This window comes from Drosophila santomea, chromosome 2L, assembly GCF_016746245.2.
Source record: "Drosophila santomea strain STO CAGO 1482 chromosome 2L, Prin_Dsan_1.1, whole genome shotgun sequence".
NCBI lineage: Eukaryota > Metazoa > Arthropoda > Insecta > Diptera > Drosophilidae > Drosophila > Drosophila santomea.
Window position 1 is genome coordinate 20,692,363 of NC_053016.2, and position 20,020 is coordinate 20,712,382.

At 40.7% G+C, this 20,020-nt stretch overlaps 1 protein-coding gene across 3 annotated transcripts in view; it reads left to right on the plus strand.

Annotated features, from left to right (window-relative positions):
* The window catches only part of LOC120444061 (ecdysone receptor), a 57,089-nt gene that overhangs the window by 17,857 nt on the left and 19,212 nt on the right, over nt 1-20,020 (plus strand). The window contains exons 1-2 of one of the 3 annotated variants that reach the window (XM_039623568.1): nt 5,815-6,583; nt 13,120-14,068. The exons of 1 other annotated variant lie outside the window; for it this stretch is intronic. In XM_039623568.1, coding sequence (XP_039479502.1) covers nt 13,396-14,068 — 673 coding nt within the window. In that variant the 5' untranslated portion in view covers nt 5,815-6,583; nt 13,120-13,395. Of the gene's footprint in view, nt 1-5,814; nt 6,584-13,119; nt 14,069-20,020 lie in introns of those variants that run through there. One more of the 3 variants, XM_039623571.2, reaches the window with a different exon arrangement.

Consider the following 20,020-nt stretch of genomic DNA (forward strand, 5'->3'; position numbering starts at 1 on the left):
CGTGTCTGGGGTTTCCCATTTTATGAACTAATTAGATAAAAGGCCAAAAGAATTAAGAACCGCAGCAGCTGCGTCGCGATTCGTACATTGCCCTTTTTTAAGGATTTTTCGCATAGAGATTATTCACAGAATCTCCTGAATCCTGCAAATCGATAGAAATTTAAAAGACTAATACAAAAAAGAAAAAATATCAAAACATTTTTCAAAAGTGAGGGCGTGGCAGTTTTGGGCGGTTTGTGGGCGTTAGAGTGGGCGTGGCAAAATGAATCGACAAACTTGCGCTGCGTCTATGTCTTTGGAGTGTGCATGCTGAATCTCAACTTTCTTTTTATAGTTCCTGGGATCTCGACGTTCATACGGGCAGACGGACGGACAGACGGACGGACAGACGGACATGGCCAGATCGACTCGGCTATTGATCCTGATCAAGAATATATATACTTTATATGGTCGGAAACGCATCCTTCTGCCTGTTACATACTTTTCAACGAATCTAGTATACCCTTTTACTTTACGAGTAACGTGTATAACAATACAAAATAAACAGAATCCCAAACAGTGAAAGAAATTTGCACTAATTAAATGTTTGACATGCATCGTGCATCGACAGCATGGCAGCCCAATGCACACTTGATTAAATAAATGCAATTTAAAAACAAGAGAGTTTCATGTCTATCTGATACCTAGTGTAGGTGCGAGGAAGAAATTTCCACAGTGAACGTTTTTGGGGTGTGTGGGTAGAGTAGGCGTGACCAAAAAAATTGTTGATAAATCGAGAGAAATTTACAAGAGTAACAAAAATGTGAAAAAATATCAAAACATTTTGCAAAGGTGTGGGCGTGGCAGTTTTGGACGGTTTGTGGGCGTTAGAAAGAGCGTGGCAAAATGAGTCTACAAACTTGCTCCGCGTCTACGTCCCTAGAATCTGTATGCTTAGTCTCAACCTTCTAGCTTCTGAGTTCCTGAGATCTTGATGTTCATACGGACAGGCGGACATGGCCAGATCGACTAGGCTAATGATCCTGATCAAGAATATTACATATACTTTATATGGTCGGAAACGCTTCCTTCTACCTGTTACATATTTTCAACGAATCTAGTATACCCTAGTATAATAATCACGAGTTTGCCTTAGTTCTTGGTGTGGCCTGAGGTGTATGGGTGCATAGGGACCCCAAATACGGACGACGCAAACTGCGTTGTGGCAAGTGCATGGTTATTTCTGTAGCCAAAAGCTTTGTTTTTATCAGCCAGCATTGTCGGGTGCTTACTGGAGCATCAGCTCCTAGCCCCCGGTTAAAGCAGTAGCGCGTGTTGCAATTACAGCACCCAACACTCACAGCTAAGCCAATGAGTTGGCACTTGCACAACAAGAGCTCAGTTTCCCCAGCCTCCTGAATACTGATGAGTTTTTGTTTTGCCCGTATTGCGATCCAGTTGACTTGTTCAGGAAATAGTTATCGATAACTGGCGCGACAAGGGCACGCCAATTAAATATGTTCGTACGCTGGTTTTTTGCTTAGTATGCAAGCTGGGGGATTACCTGTCAGTGAGCATTATGATCAGAATTGTTGGCACCCAGGATGCCACACATCTACAAAAATGTTGGGAGCTCGTTTGGTGTTACCCCAAAATTCGTCACTCTTAATGAAATAATGTCATGCCATAAGTCAACATAAACAACAAAACATGTAAATATTCGCACTGTAAAATATGAAAACGCAATGGGCCGTTAAGGCCCCCAACAATTTTTTTAAATAGCAAAATATCAAAGAGTGAAAAACAAATTTCATTAACATATTATTTTCGAATAATAAGTATTTATTTTCTTTGCTACGAGTCTACCAGGTCCCATTCAAAGATTGACTAGATCTTGGATAATGACCGAATCCTAGTCCAAAGTAATTTTATAGTTTTTTTCTTGTAAAATTGCAAATTAATAGAACACAGACTACTTTGGAAAATTGCACGTCGGGAAGTGTAAAACATCGACTCTTTTTAATCTATGATGGATAAGCAAATACATTGGCCATATAAATATTAATTTTATGGGCGTCAGAATGGGCATGGCCAAATTGACAATGCCAAAATCTTACAGATCCTGAGATCTTGATCTAGAGCATGGCTGTATCGACTCGGCTAGTGATCCCGTTTAACAACATAACATACTATATAATTTATTGCAAGTAAGTATGGATAATACAAATAATGCGTTATCCTATTTCTTTGCGGTAATACAAAACTAGACAAAGCAACATCGGCAAGCCCACGTAAATCTTATTACACTTGCTCAATTCGGCCCACTGTGTCTGTACATGACCTTTTCACCAACCACTTGCATGGCAGGGCCATGTGTTTACATATGTACATATAGTACATACAGCCCGTCTGGATAACTATGGCACTTGCTCTCCTTTGGTCTGTCGACTACTGCCGTCACCCATTCATGGGCGCTTATCGGTAAACAACCGCCAATCTTTGCCTATTTGCCCAACGTGGAGTCATCTATTCCTTTTTGCCCACTTTTACTGCCCGTTCCTCCAGTCTTCGTCGCGCGGCTCACCACGACTACCTCAACTGCAAAACGTCGCCCCGCCACTGAGCGACACTAAACCAGACTTGGCCTCCCTTCTATGCCTGCCCTCTGCTTATTGTGGCACCCGATTCAAAGTCAAAATCATACCAAAAGACAAGCCGAACCGCTCTGATCCGAAGCGAAGCAACCCCAGCCACACAAGGCAAACCACATTAGCAAAAAAAAATATAAAAATAAAACAAATTATAAAACGTTCGTGCACGCTTTAAACTTCATGAACTAAGCCCAAGAAACTGTAGCTAAATAAGAAATAATATCTCTAAATATCTGAAGTGTTGGTGTGCTTTTTCTTCTTATGTGAATTGTACATCTTTTCTCTCTGTGTCTGTGTCGGCCTTTTTTGCATTTAATGGTTTGATGGTGAGGATGAGCGGGGGCATGGTGTTGTGAAGCAGAAGCAGATTGGTGCAGTCTGTCTATGGGTATAAAACCAAAACACCAGGCACCGACAGCAACAACCATCGGCAGCGTTGTCGTTGTCGGTCGGTCGTTCAGTGGATTTGTGTGTCTTCGCATAAATTTTGCAGCTTGAGCGACAGGCATGTAGACAAGTTTTTTGTCCTTTCTTTTGTTTCTATTTTCTAGCCAGCTATCTCGCTCGCTAAATGCACATAGATACACACACGTAGCCAATGTAGCTGGTGGATGATGCTCAGATACATTATGTGTTATCTGTGTCTATCTGTGCACTGCAATAACAGGATAAAATGAATAAGAATGAACTAGTTCCAACTAGAAGACAACTTATTCAAATTGGATACACCCGATATATTGCATCTTAAACGAAGACGTGTTTCAGACTAAAAGGTCAACGTGATTAATGATTAGAGCATTAGTTATAAGTTTAATCAAGCTATACAAAGAAGTGTTTCTTTGTTTATTTTCGTTTTAGGTGAAATTACTCAAAAGCAATCGTTTCTAAACAGACAACAATTCTTCTTTTAAAAAAGCTTGTTTTTTAAGAGCTATGTTAACTCACATCAAACCTCTTTCTTTCTATGAACGGTATCGTCTACTCAAGCAAGTTCAAGTTTTCACTATTTGGCATTCGGCTCTCTTCTATTTCATTTATTTTCCGACGAACTACCCCAACAAAAGGCATGCACATGACTTCGATCGCTCCCCCCTCTCTCACCTACTCTCACCCCCAAAGCTAGACAAACTCTCTCACGCCCACATGCAGTTACACAGATACACAGATACACATAGGAAAGCACAGATACATGTTGCACCCATACTCTAAGCAATTGCTCTAGTGTACTACTGAACTGAGAGTCGTTTGGCAGTCGGCCAAGAAGAAGAAGAATGGGAGTGGAGAAGAGTAAGGGATGTGTGGAGGAGTAAAATGAGGAAAAGGACGAAAGAGAAGAAAATCATCATAAAAGCAGTTATGGGTTGCAGCTGTGTTTGCATTGGTATACCCAAACAAGTACAAGTAGAAGAACACCAAGCCTCTGCAGTCCCCACTACTCAGCTGTCATTGTTGATATTTTGTGTTTTCATCTTGAACTTTTGTGGTTCAATGTGTCCAGCCAACCCCAAACAGAACGAAACTCACCACATGCTAACAACTGTCCCCGTCAGCACGACCACCCCCGCATTCCCACACCTCATCTCTATTACCCTTGCATTTTGCCGGCTTTTCTATGCGTATGCGTAGAGAGCGAGAGAGCGAGAGAGCAACTCGCTCTGGCGAATGCAATTTTCTATTGCATTCTACACTTGAACTTGCCCAGCGCGTCAAGTCGACGCACACAGCGACGTTAAGTAAATATGTAGCAATTCGATAGGCAGTTGGGGGGGGGCGGTAGGAAAGGGAGGGGGCAAACAATTATCTGCAGCGATGTGTGCGTATCTGTATCTGAGTATCTCGGTTCGCTTTGCTCTGACTTTTTAACCACAATGTATTTGAAATGTGCAATTTATACGTCGCCCAGCAGACGGCGGCGTTACGTGTATGTACATACATATACATATGTACATATGGACGTACTAAGATACTTTTGCGGCTGTTCCCTGTTTCGTGTTAGTTTGATCTGAGTTCTTTTTACCCTGGTGATCTTCTTCCTTTACATCAATTACGTCTAGTTGTGTCTGCTTTAAATACCGGTGTCTACAATACAACTGAATTCTGTTGGATTTCCCTTCCAACAAATGGAAAACAGTCAAATTCCTTTACCCCTTCGGAGGACTCTATAAGGTTTTCTGACTCTATCTTGATTTTTTACTCATTCAGCTGACGTGAGAAAGTATTTTTGGCCGGATAAAACTATGCCATTGTTTTCTTGTAAATTTATCTCGATTTGCCGAATCAATTTTTGCTGCGCCCACTCTAACGCCCACAAATCCCCAAAAACTGACAGTGTTGAAATTTCTTCTTCGAACTTCCACTAGCTGTCTTGTTATTAATTAAAATCTTATTGTTGTATTAAAAAATACATTAGAAGCTAAACGTTTATTGAAAATTAAAGGCAATCGCAAAGGTGAATTAGTGAGCCCACAATAAAGCCAAATAAATGATAGGTGGGACATCATAATTTAATAGTTTAAAACCGACAAATATGGTTGTTTTCTGATGTAATTATTCAAATAAATATATTCCAATAAAACGGTTTTACGTCCCTTAATTATAAAATCGACTTATCGTACTTTTACCTATTTGAAATTGTTGATAACCTACTGCAAAGCGTCACTATGTGAAAATATTTCAAATGTATGTACCTTTGTACGTGTGAATTTACACTTGTGCACCCGAAAGTAGCGATGAACGAAAAAAAAACAACAAATATATGTAGAAAACCGAAAATAAAGCAGCAAGAAATAAAAGCGATGATGGCACTCACACTCACGCAGACACGGCCGTATACGTTCGCACACAGCTCGCAGATACAAATACGTGCCGGATTGCATCGGCATTTTCATTCAAGTCGCTTGCTTGCTTAGTGTGTGTGTGTCTGGAGCTGTGTGAGTGAGTGCTGCCTGCGTTTCACATTCAACTTTAGCGCCGATTCCGCTTTTGACTCTCTTTCTCTCTTTTTTCGTTTTAGAGCGTAAAATTTGAAATGAAAAAAATGAGAAATTTTGAAGCAGTCTTGTTTTTTGCTCTTTTTTGCGTCGGCTGAGCAGCCACTGTTATTGTGTTAGTGTGTGGTGAGTTTGATTTGCTGTGGTGGTTTAACATTCTGTTCGTCTCGATTTAGTATTTTTTTGGACTTTGTTGTTAACGGTTGTTCGCTCGCACGTACGAAGCCCGATCGCGTTCGTCTAAAAACAAGATACAAAACACAGCACACAATTCAAAACGACAACGTAGTAGTACGATAAACCCAAGCACCGAACATTTTCAAATAAACCCCCCAAAATGTTGTAACCAAATAAAATACATGTTTAAATCACATATACACCTATATTTATGAAAAATTGTTAGACAAAACCCAAATAATTCCAGTTCTCCCAACAAACACAACAAGTGCAATTCATCGTCAGAGATTAATATAAAGTGCAAATGCATTGTAGCTGAAACTCAAATAATAGTAAAAATACATATGTGGCGAGGAATGACAAGAAAATAGTTCTTAAAAACCGGAAACCGAGAGTATATATTCATATTTGTACAAATATTATATGGCGGCTGCCTAGTGCAGCGGTTGAGAAAATTTAGCGGGACCTAAATGTAAATAGGAACAAACGAAAGCCAGAACTCGAAATCAAACATCAGCAACGTGACACACAGACATAAGACGCCCGTCTAGTCGTCGTCTGTGACTTTTTCCGCATCTACAAAATTACATATATCGAAGATAGTGCGCGAGTGTGTGAGGGATTTGTGCCGTGGATCCTCTTACATATACATAAAGGTAGTGAAAAGATTTTATCTAACATTCCAAATAGTGCTTTGTCAACTGAAATACCTTTTTCGAGAACGCAGTGTGCTCATGGATACTTTTGGATTAGTAGCAGAACTGGCGCACTATATTGACGAATATGGTGAGTGTGGGCACCTTGGTTTTCCATAACAACATTTTGTGGTCAACTGCTAAACGAAAGATGTGAGTTGGGCAACAAGTTCGATGTTCGGAAGCGGAAACCATTTTCGATTTGCTTAGGCCTTAATGTGTTTGTCTTGGCGCACTTGTCACTTTGTATGAGCAAAACCAATTTTCATTTCTTATTCATCCAGCCGAAATGAAATCTACATACATTACCACAAATTTTCAATGCCAAGACACACAGATCATTTGTTCGCATAGATGAATTCATGTTGTAGACACAGGCATTATGATGTCCCAAAATGATACACATGTTCGGGATGGCGGTTCGATTGGCAATACATTAATTATGGGCTTGACAACTGACAGACGGTCAAGAGAGAACGTTAAAAATCGTGTATTTCGCCTGCGTAAACATAATCAAATCTTTTTCGGGCACGGCCACGGGCACTATAGATCCTCGGTGTAGAGGGACATGTGTATGTTGGTCTAGGGAATCACTCGACTGCGTAATTAGCATGTATTTCAATAAATTAAAGTGGACATTTATTAAACTTAGCCAACAGATTTACTCTGACTTTTACATCATATATTCTGTTGATGAGGTTTAATTCGGTGTATTCATATTCGATTTGTTGAGTGGCAACAAATGGCTCGAAAATAATTTTATACGGTTTGGGCTGAGATGTAAATGCTGGGGAACATGTAAACTATATTGTCAAACTGTATATACATATGTACATACATATATGTACATATACATGATTTTTTTTTGGCTCCAATAAATATAACATTTCTTCTTTAAAAAAGTCTAAAATTTTATGGATTTAAGTTTTTTCTTTCTTTTGGATATTGCTTAAAAGTTACTGCGACATATTTATGCTCATGAAGTCCTCTTGCATATGCGCTTAGGTTTTTCTTTCTTAATTTAATGAAGCATTAGGTAACAGCGTTCTTTACGCTAAGGTTTCGTTAAAGTCCCCAACATTAGTTTGACTCTCCCACAATTAATTTGTCCAATCCCCTTGACGCCGCTGACTTACCGGCACCCGTTCGCCATTGTTTCCTGGGCGTCTCTGCTTATAGTTTCGACTTTATAGCTCTTTTCTGTTTTGATACCACTTACTTACACCGTATATAGGTTCTTGCGGTGCCTGAGTTGTGCAAGTTTATTTCTAGCCTTGGCCAAGTCCACATAAATTCGAAAAACTGTCCCGCCCGTATAATCTAAAAAGTGCCATTGGGTTGGTTCAGAATTGCATATATACTTTGAAATTTGTTGAAGAAGTGCAAGGTATCTTTTAGTCGAACCACTTGACTAGATATTCTCTTCTCCAACTGCTTTTTGCACATTAAGTTATTCGCTTTTTCTTCTTTGCTACACTTTCTGGACACAAACAAACGGCACAAAAAAGTAGCTTATATCCTATGGCGTCGACCACTTCGTCTTTGCCGCTGTTGTTTATGTTTTATGGGACATTATAGTGGCCAAATGGCAAATTTTAATGCGATTTTATGCAAATATATAGATATATGTATGTCTATACATGGTATTCAGTGTTTTACTTCCACCATGTTGAGAAAACCGAATTCCCGGTATTTTTTCAATACTATCATCCATGATTCAAATCATCCTAAATAATTGAAATACCATCTTTCATAATTTTTTCAAAAGTGTCAAACACCACCCCTCCTTAAAAAGGTTTAATATAACCACGACCGGGGCGGCCAAACTTATTGGAACAGACCAGTGGGTCACGAGAGAGAGCACCACTCCGTTTTTCAGCCCTTGGATAAAAATGGGGAACGGGAATGGCAAACAGGTGCCATTGTATGTGCTCTTGCATCAATTGCATTGAGTGCTTTATCTTGGCAGCCTTTTCCAGATGGTTTTCCTTTCCGTTTGGTCTGAATAGACGCAATGTGTGTAAATGCATTTTAACAGAAGCCTGCCATAAAGCAATTGAGGTTGGAACAAGTTGTGCCTTGTGGACTTTCGCAGACTAGTAACAAAGTCGAGCTGCCAACACTTTCGCAGACAATCGCCGACGACGAGAGTTTCCATGACTTTCCACTGATTTCCAAGTAGACAAAACAATTATATTGTTGTTGTTGATCATCCAAACAACGCGAAAATGTAGTTGTAATAAATTGTAAAGTTAAAGTCTTTAGAAACTAGCTCAGATATCTGAAAAGCAAGCGGATTTTGCCGTCGTCATTCTTATCATTGACTTATCCCTTGTAACTAATAAAGTCAATGACATAAAAAAAAAATCCGTTTTTTGTTAATTGTGTTCAGTTGCTTACCGGAAAATACCGTTAGACAAGTCTGCTCAATTTAAATGTATTATTTTTGTAAAAACAATGAGTTATCTAGTTCAGTTAGTGTGGTTTCTTAAATCTTTTCCCCTATAACTATTAAATTCAATAACTTATGTCAAAAAATCAGTTTTTTGTTAATGGTTTTTGCTTTTCCCGAAAATACCGTTAGACAATTCTACTCATGTCAGATGTATTATTATTTCGTAAAAACAATGAGTTATCCAGTTAAGTTAGTGTGGTCTATAATTTCTCAAGCCTCAACTATGAGTTTTAAATCTGGTTTCACACAGTGCGCTGTCATTCTATATTGGGTTTAATGTGTCTTCTTTGCCGTCAAGAAAGGTCAAACCATTAGTGTTATTGATTATAAATGCAAATCGAGACGCCGCAGAAAGCAAGACAGACACCAACTAACCGGAAAAGGAAATGATTCAAGCGCATTTTTAATGCCGGGCCAGTTAACATTAACCAGTTTTACTAAACTTTGGGCCAGTCGTGACGCGTCGCTAGGGTTTTTCCTCTTGCCACCTATTATCAATTCTTATATTTATTTGTAGTTGTTGATGCTTCAAGGTTATTAAGCTGTATTTGTCTTAGGGATGTACAAAGTTTTAAATATTATTTAATAAAATATTTGCTGTTCCATTATTTCACACGCGTGCCCTGTTGCTGCTTAGTGCTCTAAATAAGCCGAAAGCGGACCATCGCGAAATGCTATAAATCTTTTTCGGGCATAGCATTAAAAAGTTTCTATAGCTTTTATTGCTAATTGATTTTTTGTGCAAAGACTTTTGTCGATAAAATTAAAAAGAACATGTGAATTAATAAAAGGAGACTCTGGGATATTTAGCTCCGTTAACAGATCTGCTTGGGAAAGTAAGCAGCTGAAGAAATACAGAACTGAAGATGCGTCTAATGGAAATGTAGGTTCCATGTTATAGCCTACTTATTGAAAACGAGATGTGTTCTAGTTTTTGGTAATGGAAGCCATCAAATTTCATAATCTTCTAAAGTTAACAAAACTTTATTGAAATCTTACGATGCATGTTGTATTCTTAAAACATACCGCACCAATTCCAACTGAAACGAATTCCACCAGCTTACTTTAGATTTGTCTTAAACGAAATATTGGATATGTGTCAATTATTCATGTTTAACCAAATTAGAAAACTTTTAAAAAATCACAATCAAAAAAAGAATCGCATTCAACTGAGTTCGCGGAAAGATTCGCTGAACCAGCTTTTGGTTAAATTTGGTAATGTGTTGGGGCTGATAGTGGGAGAAATACAGATATATGGAAAGAAACAACCGTTAGGTTTGCAGACCCTCTTGTGAATTATGGTGATCCTGAAATTAAAAAAATTTAGTGTTTAGTGATTAAAACTACACCCTATTTGAACTATTGTCGCCTTTTGTCCCGTCCGTGTAAACGTCGGAATTTTGGGAACCTTTAATTCTAGATTATTGGAACTTTAGGCACATTTTTTTAATTCTACGGATAAATTTATTTTCCTTTCTAATTTATGTAAAATATTTTACAAGTTATGAGTTAAATACGGTTTGGCACGGTCAATGACGGTATCGCCTGCAGGTTAAATATGGTTAAATATCGGTCATTTGCTTCACTACTCTTTTTCTTCCTTTAAAGGAATTTGTGGGAACGTAACGCACATGTATGCTCCTTCCACTTATCAGCAAATGGAAATCACGCGGCGCTGGTTTTACGTGCAGGAAAATAACAGCAGGAACATAAAATGATCCGCTCGCAAAAGTATTCGTTCCTCATTTGCCTATTATATTATTCCTGCTGGACTATCCGGGAACGGATGTTTAATTGTTTTCGCTCTACCAGAGCTGAAGGCACCAACACATGCTTATTTGACCACCACCCATTGATTTCAGTATCGTGTACAACAATTCTTAATAAAGTAGTTTGGGAGGGTTGGTAACTAATAAAAGTACGTGAAGGAGAGGGGGAATCCTAACCATCGAGCCTCGCGTGCCAGTTATTGACATACTTTTGCAGAGTAAACGTTCCAGCAGGTTATCCCTACTATATCAGGGGTCAGTCAAGTTTTTAGGGTTAAATGGGTTGAGTTAGGAATCAATGGAATTTTTAGAAAGAATTCCTGCCTTTCGATTCATGAAATTGGGTAGTTAACTTACGATTTTAAATAATTTTACCATATGGTGCTAGCAATTGTATTCAAGATATCCAACAAAGTATTTTCTTTAAAAGACAGCGGTTCAATTTATTAGGATGCAACTGAATTTTGAATTTGCATAACTATTTTCGTGATAATTGACCGCAGATCCAATTTACCGATACATGAAGCTAAGGGAAAACTTATCGCTCCTAAAGCTCCAAATACTTTAAATATTTTACTTTTTAAGATTCTATAAATAGAGTTGTACGATACCTTTATCTCAGTATTGTGTCACCCCATTTCCTAAAACTATTACTCCGCTCTGTTTGGTTCCTAGTACTAAAATGCAAACAGGGAGCTGGAAAAGCGTGTTTGGCTTTTTGACTCTTCTTCAACGTCGTTTGTACTTCAGCCTGAACTCCTGAAGCAGGGAAAACCCAAGAAAAAGTAAAGTGGGCAAAATAAAGTGGCAACGCAACAGAGAACATCAACAAAACCAACAAGACCACAAAAATGCCATAAATGTCGCGTACGCATGTGTATCGCTGCGCATCCCGCTCATATACACGTCGTATATATAATGTGTGTAGTATATTCAGAATGCGATAAATACGCGTTCCGTCTCTGCTTCTTCCGATGTTTTCAGAATTATTTTTGTAGACAACAAAGCAAAAACGGCAAGGAACAACCTGTTTGCATTGTTTTTGTGTTGCTGCTCGACGAATTCAGACGGCAGCGACTTTGGCAGCGAGGGCGACAGGTTTTTTCCTTAATGCGGGCCAAAATCCCGGCTCAGTGCCTCGCCCTCCCCCTCACCCTTCACTCGTCACGCGAGCTTAGACTAGTCTTCCCTTTTCTTTTCATTCTGACTGCTTCTTCGCAGTTTACCTTGTTCTTCACTTTGCGCTTGATCGAGATTCTTTTCAAATTTTCTAAGCTTTTTTATTGTCTCGCTTGCTCTTTGGCGAATGAGTACGGCATAAAACCAGTTTTGGTGCCTTATAGCACAAAGAGACGAAAAGTTCAGACTTTTGCTTTATTTTTATTTTCGCTTTGCTCTTGCCTCTCGGTTTTGTTGTGCCGGTCTCTTAATGGTGTGTAGACCATAAAAGAACACGCTTGGGGAAGAAAACACACAGCTTGAAACTGTCGAAATCCAGTATACAAAAAATGATTCACCTGTAAATCGCAGAGTGAGTCAATCGGGCATAAATGCAGAGGATTCTCGACTTCGGTACTTTGATTAATCCGCATCTCGCACTGACCAGCCATGGTTAATAAGTTGACAATCGTCAATACAAACTATTGGGTCGTTTGAATTTATTATTTATGCCAATTGTCTATGCTGGCGATTGACTTTCGCTAATTAAGTGCCAGCTATTACCGGCTTTCCAAAAGAAACGAATGCAGCTTTGTACATGTCACGCAAGGGGGAGTGGGTGTACTGTCCAGTGACTTTTAAATCAAACTTACATTCACCCATGATGGGTGCCATTGAATGATTGTGAAGTTAAAAGTTCATATTTAGTGAAATACAACGAAATATTGAGTTAAGTTAAGTACGCGACTAAAGTAGACCATTTATTTTGGGGACAATCAAGATTCGCCATGATAATAATTCACAACTTGAATTTAAAAAAAAAAGATAAATTGTTTCTAAAATGTATTCCACCTTCGGGTCAACTTATTCTATACGTTATACTATATACCATTCTATATGACTATAAATTCAGTTGGAGCGAGCTTATCAATTGGTGGAAATCTCTTAAGTATAATTCTCTGTAAGATACTGGGGCACGTGTTGATCTATTTAAGAATTACGTATTCCTTTTTGCTGGGCAAGCTTTCTTCTCTCTGGGCTTAGCCTCAGACCAGTGCCGTGTTCAAGGTAGTGCGAAAATTTGCAATTAAATGAAATGAAAATTTCATGAGCTTGCCCCCGCCCAGGTGCGTTGAACCGTTCATTTTCCAGTGTGACCACAAAATGTTGAAATAAAGCCTAGAACTGGTTTCTCTGGGGCACTTTTGAGTCATCTTTATGGGTTGTACCCACTCTTTTTTACAGCTCTGATTGTTCCCCGCACGGAATGAGCAGGAATTTGGGCGAAAATGTATTTTGAACGCAAGCAAGTGCGCAAAAAATACTAGCTCCGCCACAAAATTTCACAAAACACCGCCAGAAGTGAGTAGAACCTCTAGCCGCACAACCGAGCTGTGCACAGCATCAGGAGATAGTTCTTCTCCACATATTGACCAACTGCCAGGGACAAGCTCCTTGTCCCCAGCCGACGCCAAGTGAACGGAAAACGGCCCCAAAACGGCGGCCATTGGCTACCAGAGGATGAAGCGGCGCTGGTCAAACAACGGCGGCTTCATGCGTCTACCGGAGGAGTCGTCGTCGGAGGTCACGTCCTCCTCAAACGGGCTCGTCCTGCCCTCGGGGGTGAACATGTCGCCCTCGTCCCTGGACTCGCACGACTATTGCGATCAGGAGCTTTGGCTTTGCGGCAACGAATCCGGTTCGTTCGGCGGCTCCAACGGCAATGGCCTAAATCAGCAGCAGCAGAGCGTCATCACGCTGGCCATGCACGGTTGCTCTAGCACTCTGCCAGCTCAGACAACCATCATTCCGATCAACGGCAACGCGAATGGGAATGGAGGCTCCAGCAATAGCCAATATGTTCCGGGTGCCACCAATCTGGGCGCGTTGGCCAACGGGATGCTCAATGGGGGCCTCAATGGAATGCAGCAACAGATTCAGAATGGCCAAGGCCTCATCAACTCCACAACCCCCTCAACGCCAACCACCCCGCTCCACCTTCAGCAGAACCTGGGGGGCGGGGGAGGTATCGGGGGAATGGGTATTCTTCACCACGCGAATGGCACCCCGAATGGCCTTATCGGAATTGTAGGAGGCGGCGGCGGAGTGGGTGTCGGAGTGGGCGGAGGCGGAATGGGAGGCCTAGGAATGCAGCACACGCCCCGAAGCGATTCGGTAAATTCTATATCTTCAGGTAAGATCTATGAACTGTACAGAGCAAGCCAGTTATGTTGCTTTAAATTGTTATTTTTCGTGCTTCCTAAAGTCGTTGTAAAAAATGGAGTTCCTTAAGCTTGTATCCTCACAACATACCAATTTCTTAAAATAATGACCTTATAGAATCATAGTATGGTCCATTTCCTGAAAACTGCATAAAATATTAAATAAAGATCCAAAAGATTTGAAGGGAGAAAATGTTACGATTTCTAAGTTTAGTTTTAAACACAGATTCTCGTTAGTTCTTTCCCGTATTTAGTATTTAAGTATCTGTATCTGTAGTGATGTAGTGGGCCAATTATATTTAATTATTCGAAAATCCTTTATGGTACCCATTTTATGTTTCTTCGTTCGCTTCCCCGGGATCATCAGGAGCTCGTTTGCTGCTGAGTGCAATAAACACGCACACAGGCAGCCAGCATTGTTGTTCGGCACTCTATCAGCAGTGTCGTGGACGAGTGCATGTCATGTAGACGCTGCACCGGGCCATATGCAGTCATAAGGGCGGTTTGGTGCCATTCCGAGGCTGCTGCTGATGCAGTGCTCGTTGTTGAGCTCGAACCTACCTCAAGTCGTTCTATATTTAGGGCCTCCCTGCAGCGAGCAGCCGGAAAAGGGAGAACTGAAGGAATGCTGCTTCTTCACTTGAGTTCTGTTGCGATGTGCTCTTCGGCTCTCCACTCTTCGCTTCCTGTTTGTGCTGCAACTGCAATTGGTGAGCAGGGGAGCAGTGACGTCATCTCGAGCGATTCGTGCTCGCCTTTGGTCGTTGCCGTGGCACTGACCTCGTGCCAAATGGCTAATCCAGGACAGGTCAGGTCAGGAAAAGAAGCAGAAGCAGCAGCTGCAGCGACGGCAGGACAGCATTTGCATTTGACCCAATTCGATTGACGACGCGAGCGAGAGTTCAAGGCCAATATCTGCAATCAAGGCGTCTTTGCTGGCGCCTGGGTCATGGGCTTGTATTTGTACAGGCGAGTGGGGCAGGTCAAGTCTAGTCTGGGCTTCAAGTAGTGAGTAATGCCGTTTTCTTTGCCTAAGTCTACGAGTCATAGAGCGAGTAAGTGCAAAGGCATTCTTATAATTATTAATAATAATATTGAAATACGGTTAGATTAAATAATATAAACAGAATTTATATTCATATGCATTCAGCTTCATTAAATTTATATTTCTGCAAAGTATAAAACGAAACAATGCTATCTGAATGAATTACTATGCAAACAAGATAACAGACTGTCCCAGATATCAATTGTGGGAAATGCAAATATTAAGTTATCTTGCAGTCTTTGATCATATTGCATTACAAGTCAGTGTTTCACATAACTCAAGGAAAATTTAGTTCAAAAACTGGATATTTACATAATCTGAATTTGGGTTTCCTCTTTTGGTTTAGTGACTAAGGTAGCTTTGAAGTGCAGTCCGCGTTTGATTCCCCCAAAAATTCAAACTGCATTTTGGGCAAGGACCCAGAAAGAGGCCAAGTAAACCGCAAGGACATTGACGTCAGCCCTGTCTCTCTCGTAGCGTGCTGCCCTGCTCTGTCAAACGTGATGTACAGAACAAAAGCTCAAGTACATGACCTTGCCCCCTGAAAAAGTGGTATTGTTGCAGCAGCAGCAAAACTCGGTTGCGTGTCTGTGCACAACTGGTGCTCGTTTCGCCTCATCTCATTTCGTTTCAATTCTCTCCCATGCCGTCCAGCTTATTTGCATTTCTTTTGTCAAACGCACTAGGGTGGCTCGATATTCGCACTGTCTTATGACAAACATGAGTATGTATGTACGTACATACATATGTGAATAATTGGTTTAAAGCGGGTTCCGATGCTCAAGGACGACCGCAAATGAAGTTAAACAGCAGTCCTACAATGGCAAATAATTTAAGCAAAATACCAGTGCTGGCGAACGATAACGCCCGTTGACAAGTTTTTTCTTATTTGTATTGTTTTTTGCCTTTTATTTTAACTTGCACTCTCGCACACCTATGCAATTACCGCAAGTACCGATGTACATACATACATACAAATAAATGTTGGTGTGTGTTCGCATGACGAAAAATTGAGGTCAATGATTTTGTGCCGCCATTTCACAGTGTTGTTTCAGTTGTTGTTTTTGCTGCTGGTGCTGCTGTCAGCAATCGACAATCGCGATCAGGCGAACACGAAGCACTTCGTGAAGCACCGAAGCGGAGCGCCGAGAACGCGCCTCGCCCCCTCCCCCTCCCCCTCCCTCCTCCCATTCACCGACTCTCGTTCACTCTCTCTCCGTTCACTTGCAATTGCTATCGCTCTTCACCACCCACCCACCACCCGCTCCTGCAGTCAGATACATATTATGTACATACATTGTGTCCACAGTTGTTGTAAACGAGATGTTGCTTTGCTGCTGCGACTGGGTATTTGTTTCGTTTGTTTGTAGTTGCAATGCGAGAATGTCGCCTGACATTGATAAGTCCCTTTGACTGTCGCTTGACTTTGACTCCTGGCTATGCTTATTTTAATTGTCTTACAACTGTCATTCTGACAGCCCGATATCGGAGTTTTGGATACTTTTGAGATAACCATTCGAAATGTTTTAACCCACATGCACATTTGTGCATAATAAGGTGATTGTTTATCTCTGAAACTCGATTCCACGTGATTCGTATTCTAAAAATTTTATAAGCAAGAATGCCACATGGTTAGTTAGCTGATGTACATTCCGTGCACATGATGTACATAATAGCTGTACTTGGTAGCAGTCATTTACTTATACATATGTATGTAGGTAGAGAAAGAGGGAGCAATGATTGAGTGCAATAAAGCACAATAAAGAACCCTCCCGCTCGCACTGCCGTTCTAATCAAACACGTTTTTTAGGTTAATGACACAACAGCCTGCAGCTGTGACTAAAAGCAAGTCAACGGCACTAAAAATGCTTCATTGGTCAACACAATTTTAAATTTGATTGATGCGAAATACGATTAATTGCAGCAGAAACTGCTTAAAAGGCGCGAAAGAGCGAGGAGGAGATGTAATAGATTATGTATATTGTTAAGTTAATCAGATCTGTTAAAATAATAAAAACAGACCATACCATTTTAAAGGCGGCTTACGAGAAAATAACTTACTCAGATTGTGGATGAATTCATGTCCAAAACAGTATTAAATGTTTTAGTCCGCGGAAGTTTCGCTCTGCCCCACTGTACACACAAAAATATTATTAATAATTATAATAGAAAGACCGAACTATGTCAGTAGTGTGTATGCACAAATGTGGCCCAAAAAAAGCGAACAAAATTGTGAAATATTTTCGTATAAATATATTTTCGTAAAACCGGACCGAGTGTGTCTGTTTCTATTCTTGATTAGAAACAAAAAGTGAAAAGAGAGTGAAACAGAGAGAGAGAGAGAGAGTGGGAGAAAGTGCAGACAAATGGAACAAACAAACAAAACGCAGAGAAAAAAATTACCAAATATTCCGAGAATACTTGGCATTAAGCAATCGCTAAGAGACAGGGCCGAGGGAAAATATCGCCTTGGGGCAGAAAAGAGAAGTGAGAGAGATAATTTTCCCGCAACTAGGGACACCAATGCCGACCAACTAACACACTGGCCAGCCCTGGTCTACAACTATCTCTTTCTCGCCGCCGTCCAATTAGTCCAGCATTCTTAAAGCGGCCGAGGCAACTTTCTTCTACTTCCCAAACGAGTTTTAGCTGCTCACCAACATCAACAACAACATCAACACCAGCAACTACAAGACAAATGGGAATTCTGTTTCTTAACTTTCTTTACTTTGAGCTTCTATAAGAGCATTAGTTGTCTCACTTTCTTTCTGCCCATCCCGCTCTTTGGACGGGTGAAAGTTGTTGTTGCTCGCAGCTGAGCCATGATTTTCCACTTTTGCCTTGCCTCTTTTTCATTTTCATGTTCGTGTTCAGCTGCACCGCGGCAGATCGAGATGGCCCCACGAAGAGGGAGATGCCTGATGGATTAATGAAAACAACATTTTTGATTTATGCGCCGCTGATTGCTGGCAATTTTCCCTCCCCTCCTCGCTACTCCTCGCTACTGCACCAGCGACATAATCATTTCTGCATAAATTATTCATTGTTTGCTGCCCGTTTGTCGATAGTGAACTTGAAATAAGCTGGCTGCCAGCATTTGGAGGAAAGTGCGAATTGGAAGCGGCGAAAGGCTCTTGAAAATCATGTAGGCAGTGTGAGGAGAAATCGCAACTGCAGCTCCTATTTTCCGCTGATTGATTTAATCAAACTAGACTTCGGGAATTTTTTTAAAATGTTTCCTTGTACATACACATGTACATATGTATGTATTATGTATATGCCCGATCGATGAAAGATAGGAATGTTTAACTTATTCCTGAAACTGGTATATGGTACATCTCTTTAAATTTAATGCATAATTGACTTTATGGCATTGACAGCATTCCGAGCTTAACTGACCAACCTAACCTGCGCGCAAAATTAAAATCTGTAATGAAATATTTAAGGATTAAGTTTTGGCTATTACAAACCATAGTTTATTAAAATAATGTTCGACCTTAGTTACCGACCTTTGTTCGCCGAAAATGAGGTGGATTTCCATATTAAGAGGACAATATTACGTATGAGGTTGTCACGCAATGCTTGACATCAAAAAAAATAAATCCACTAGAATTGATTACTTTTTACTCACTTTTCTATTTTTAGTTTAGATTTAAATGACGTATCTTCCCGTTTTTAGATAAAATTTACTAAGCGAGCATTTTCATACTCTCTTTACAGGTATGTGTAGACTTTGCGGAAAACCACGAACAGGCGGCTTATCTAAGTTTTTCTGATTACGAACGCCGAGCGTTAGCGAGTAAGACCAAGCAAGTGGGGACAAATGTGGGGGTGGCTGGTGGCGGGGCGTCTGATAGTGCGTGCCGGAAAGTAGGTCAACTAGCTCGCCACGACATCAGCCATTAGCTGTATGTACATATATTCCCTCTCAGCATGGGGCGCTTTAAATCGGCGTATCCGAAGTGCAATCACAACACCTAGGGAAATGCTGGAAAGACTTTTATGCAGAAGAATTTAATTTCTTCTGCCTTACCCTTCTCCCTTTTACTTAACCAGTCGGCTGACAAATGAGAGCTGCTGCTGGTGGCAATTTGAATTGAAGATGTCTTGCAGAGTACGGTTTCACAATCAATTAAGGAAGTTATTTCCTTAATATTGTAGTATTAAATTAATTTTTTTTAGATAAATTCAAGCTACAACATTAGCTTTCAACATGTTTTAAATAAATGATGACTGTCTCAAAACAACAATTGTGAATCCATCACGTGGGCGACTGACCCGGATCTGTCTATTAACCCAAACAAACCCAAATTAACCCAAAACGATATTCGGTGTTCTTTACAACTGTGAGGCCCGGCAAAAAGGTCGGGAAAGCCGATCGGTCACCTATCGTAACTAAATATTGGTTTTCGGGGACGGAACGCAGCCCCAAACAAGCGGACTTCAATCGCCGGCTGGGCAGCAACAGCTACGTACTCCCGCGCGGGTATTGAATATCTGTATCTCAAAAGTAGGGCAGCATTCGGCGGCGAAAACTGAGTGTAACCCAAATTGGAAACGCACACGCATTTCTGGGGCGCACCGCGTGCTTGTGTAAAGCGGGACGGAAGACGACTGTGCGAGAGAGAGGGCAGTCGGCGGTGATTGTAGCATTAGGCGTCATTGTAATGGCCATAAGGTGATTGAGGCGATTTGGTTTGCATAGGAAGCACGCACCTTGGAAAAAATGATTCGTTTTCGTAATCGTAATAGTTCCGCTTTGTGTACGCTGCTTTCTCAAATAAAACTCAGAATGGGATTGGCTAGCGCTGCTTTCTGTCTTTCTCAAAGCTAAAGGTTCCATTTCTGTTAGTTAGCAGCCATTATCGAAGCATACCTT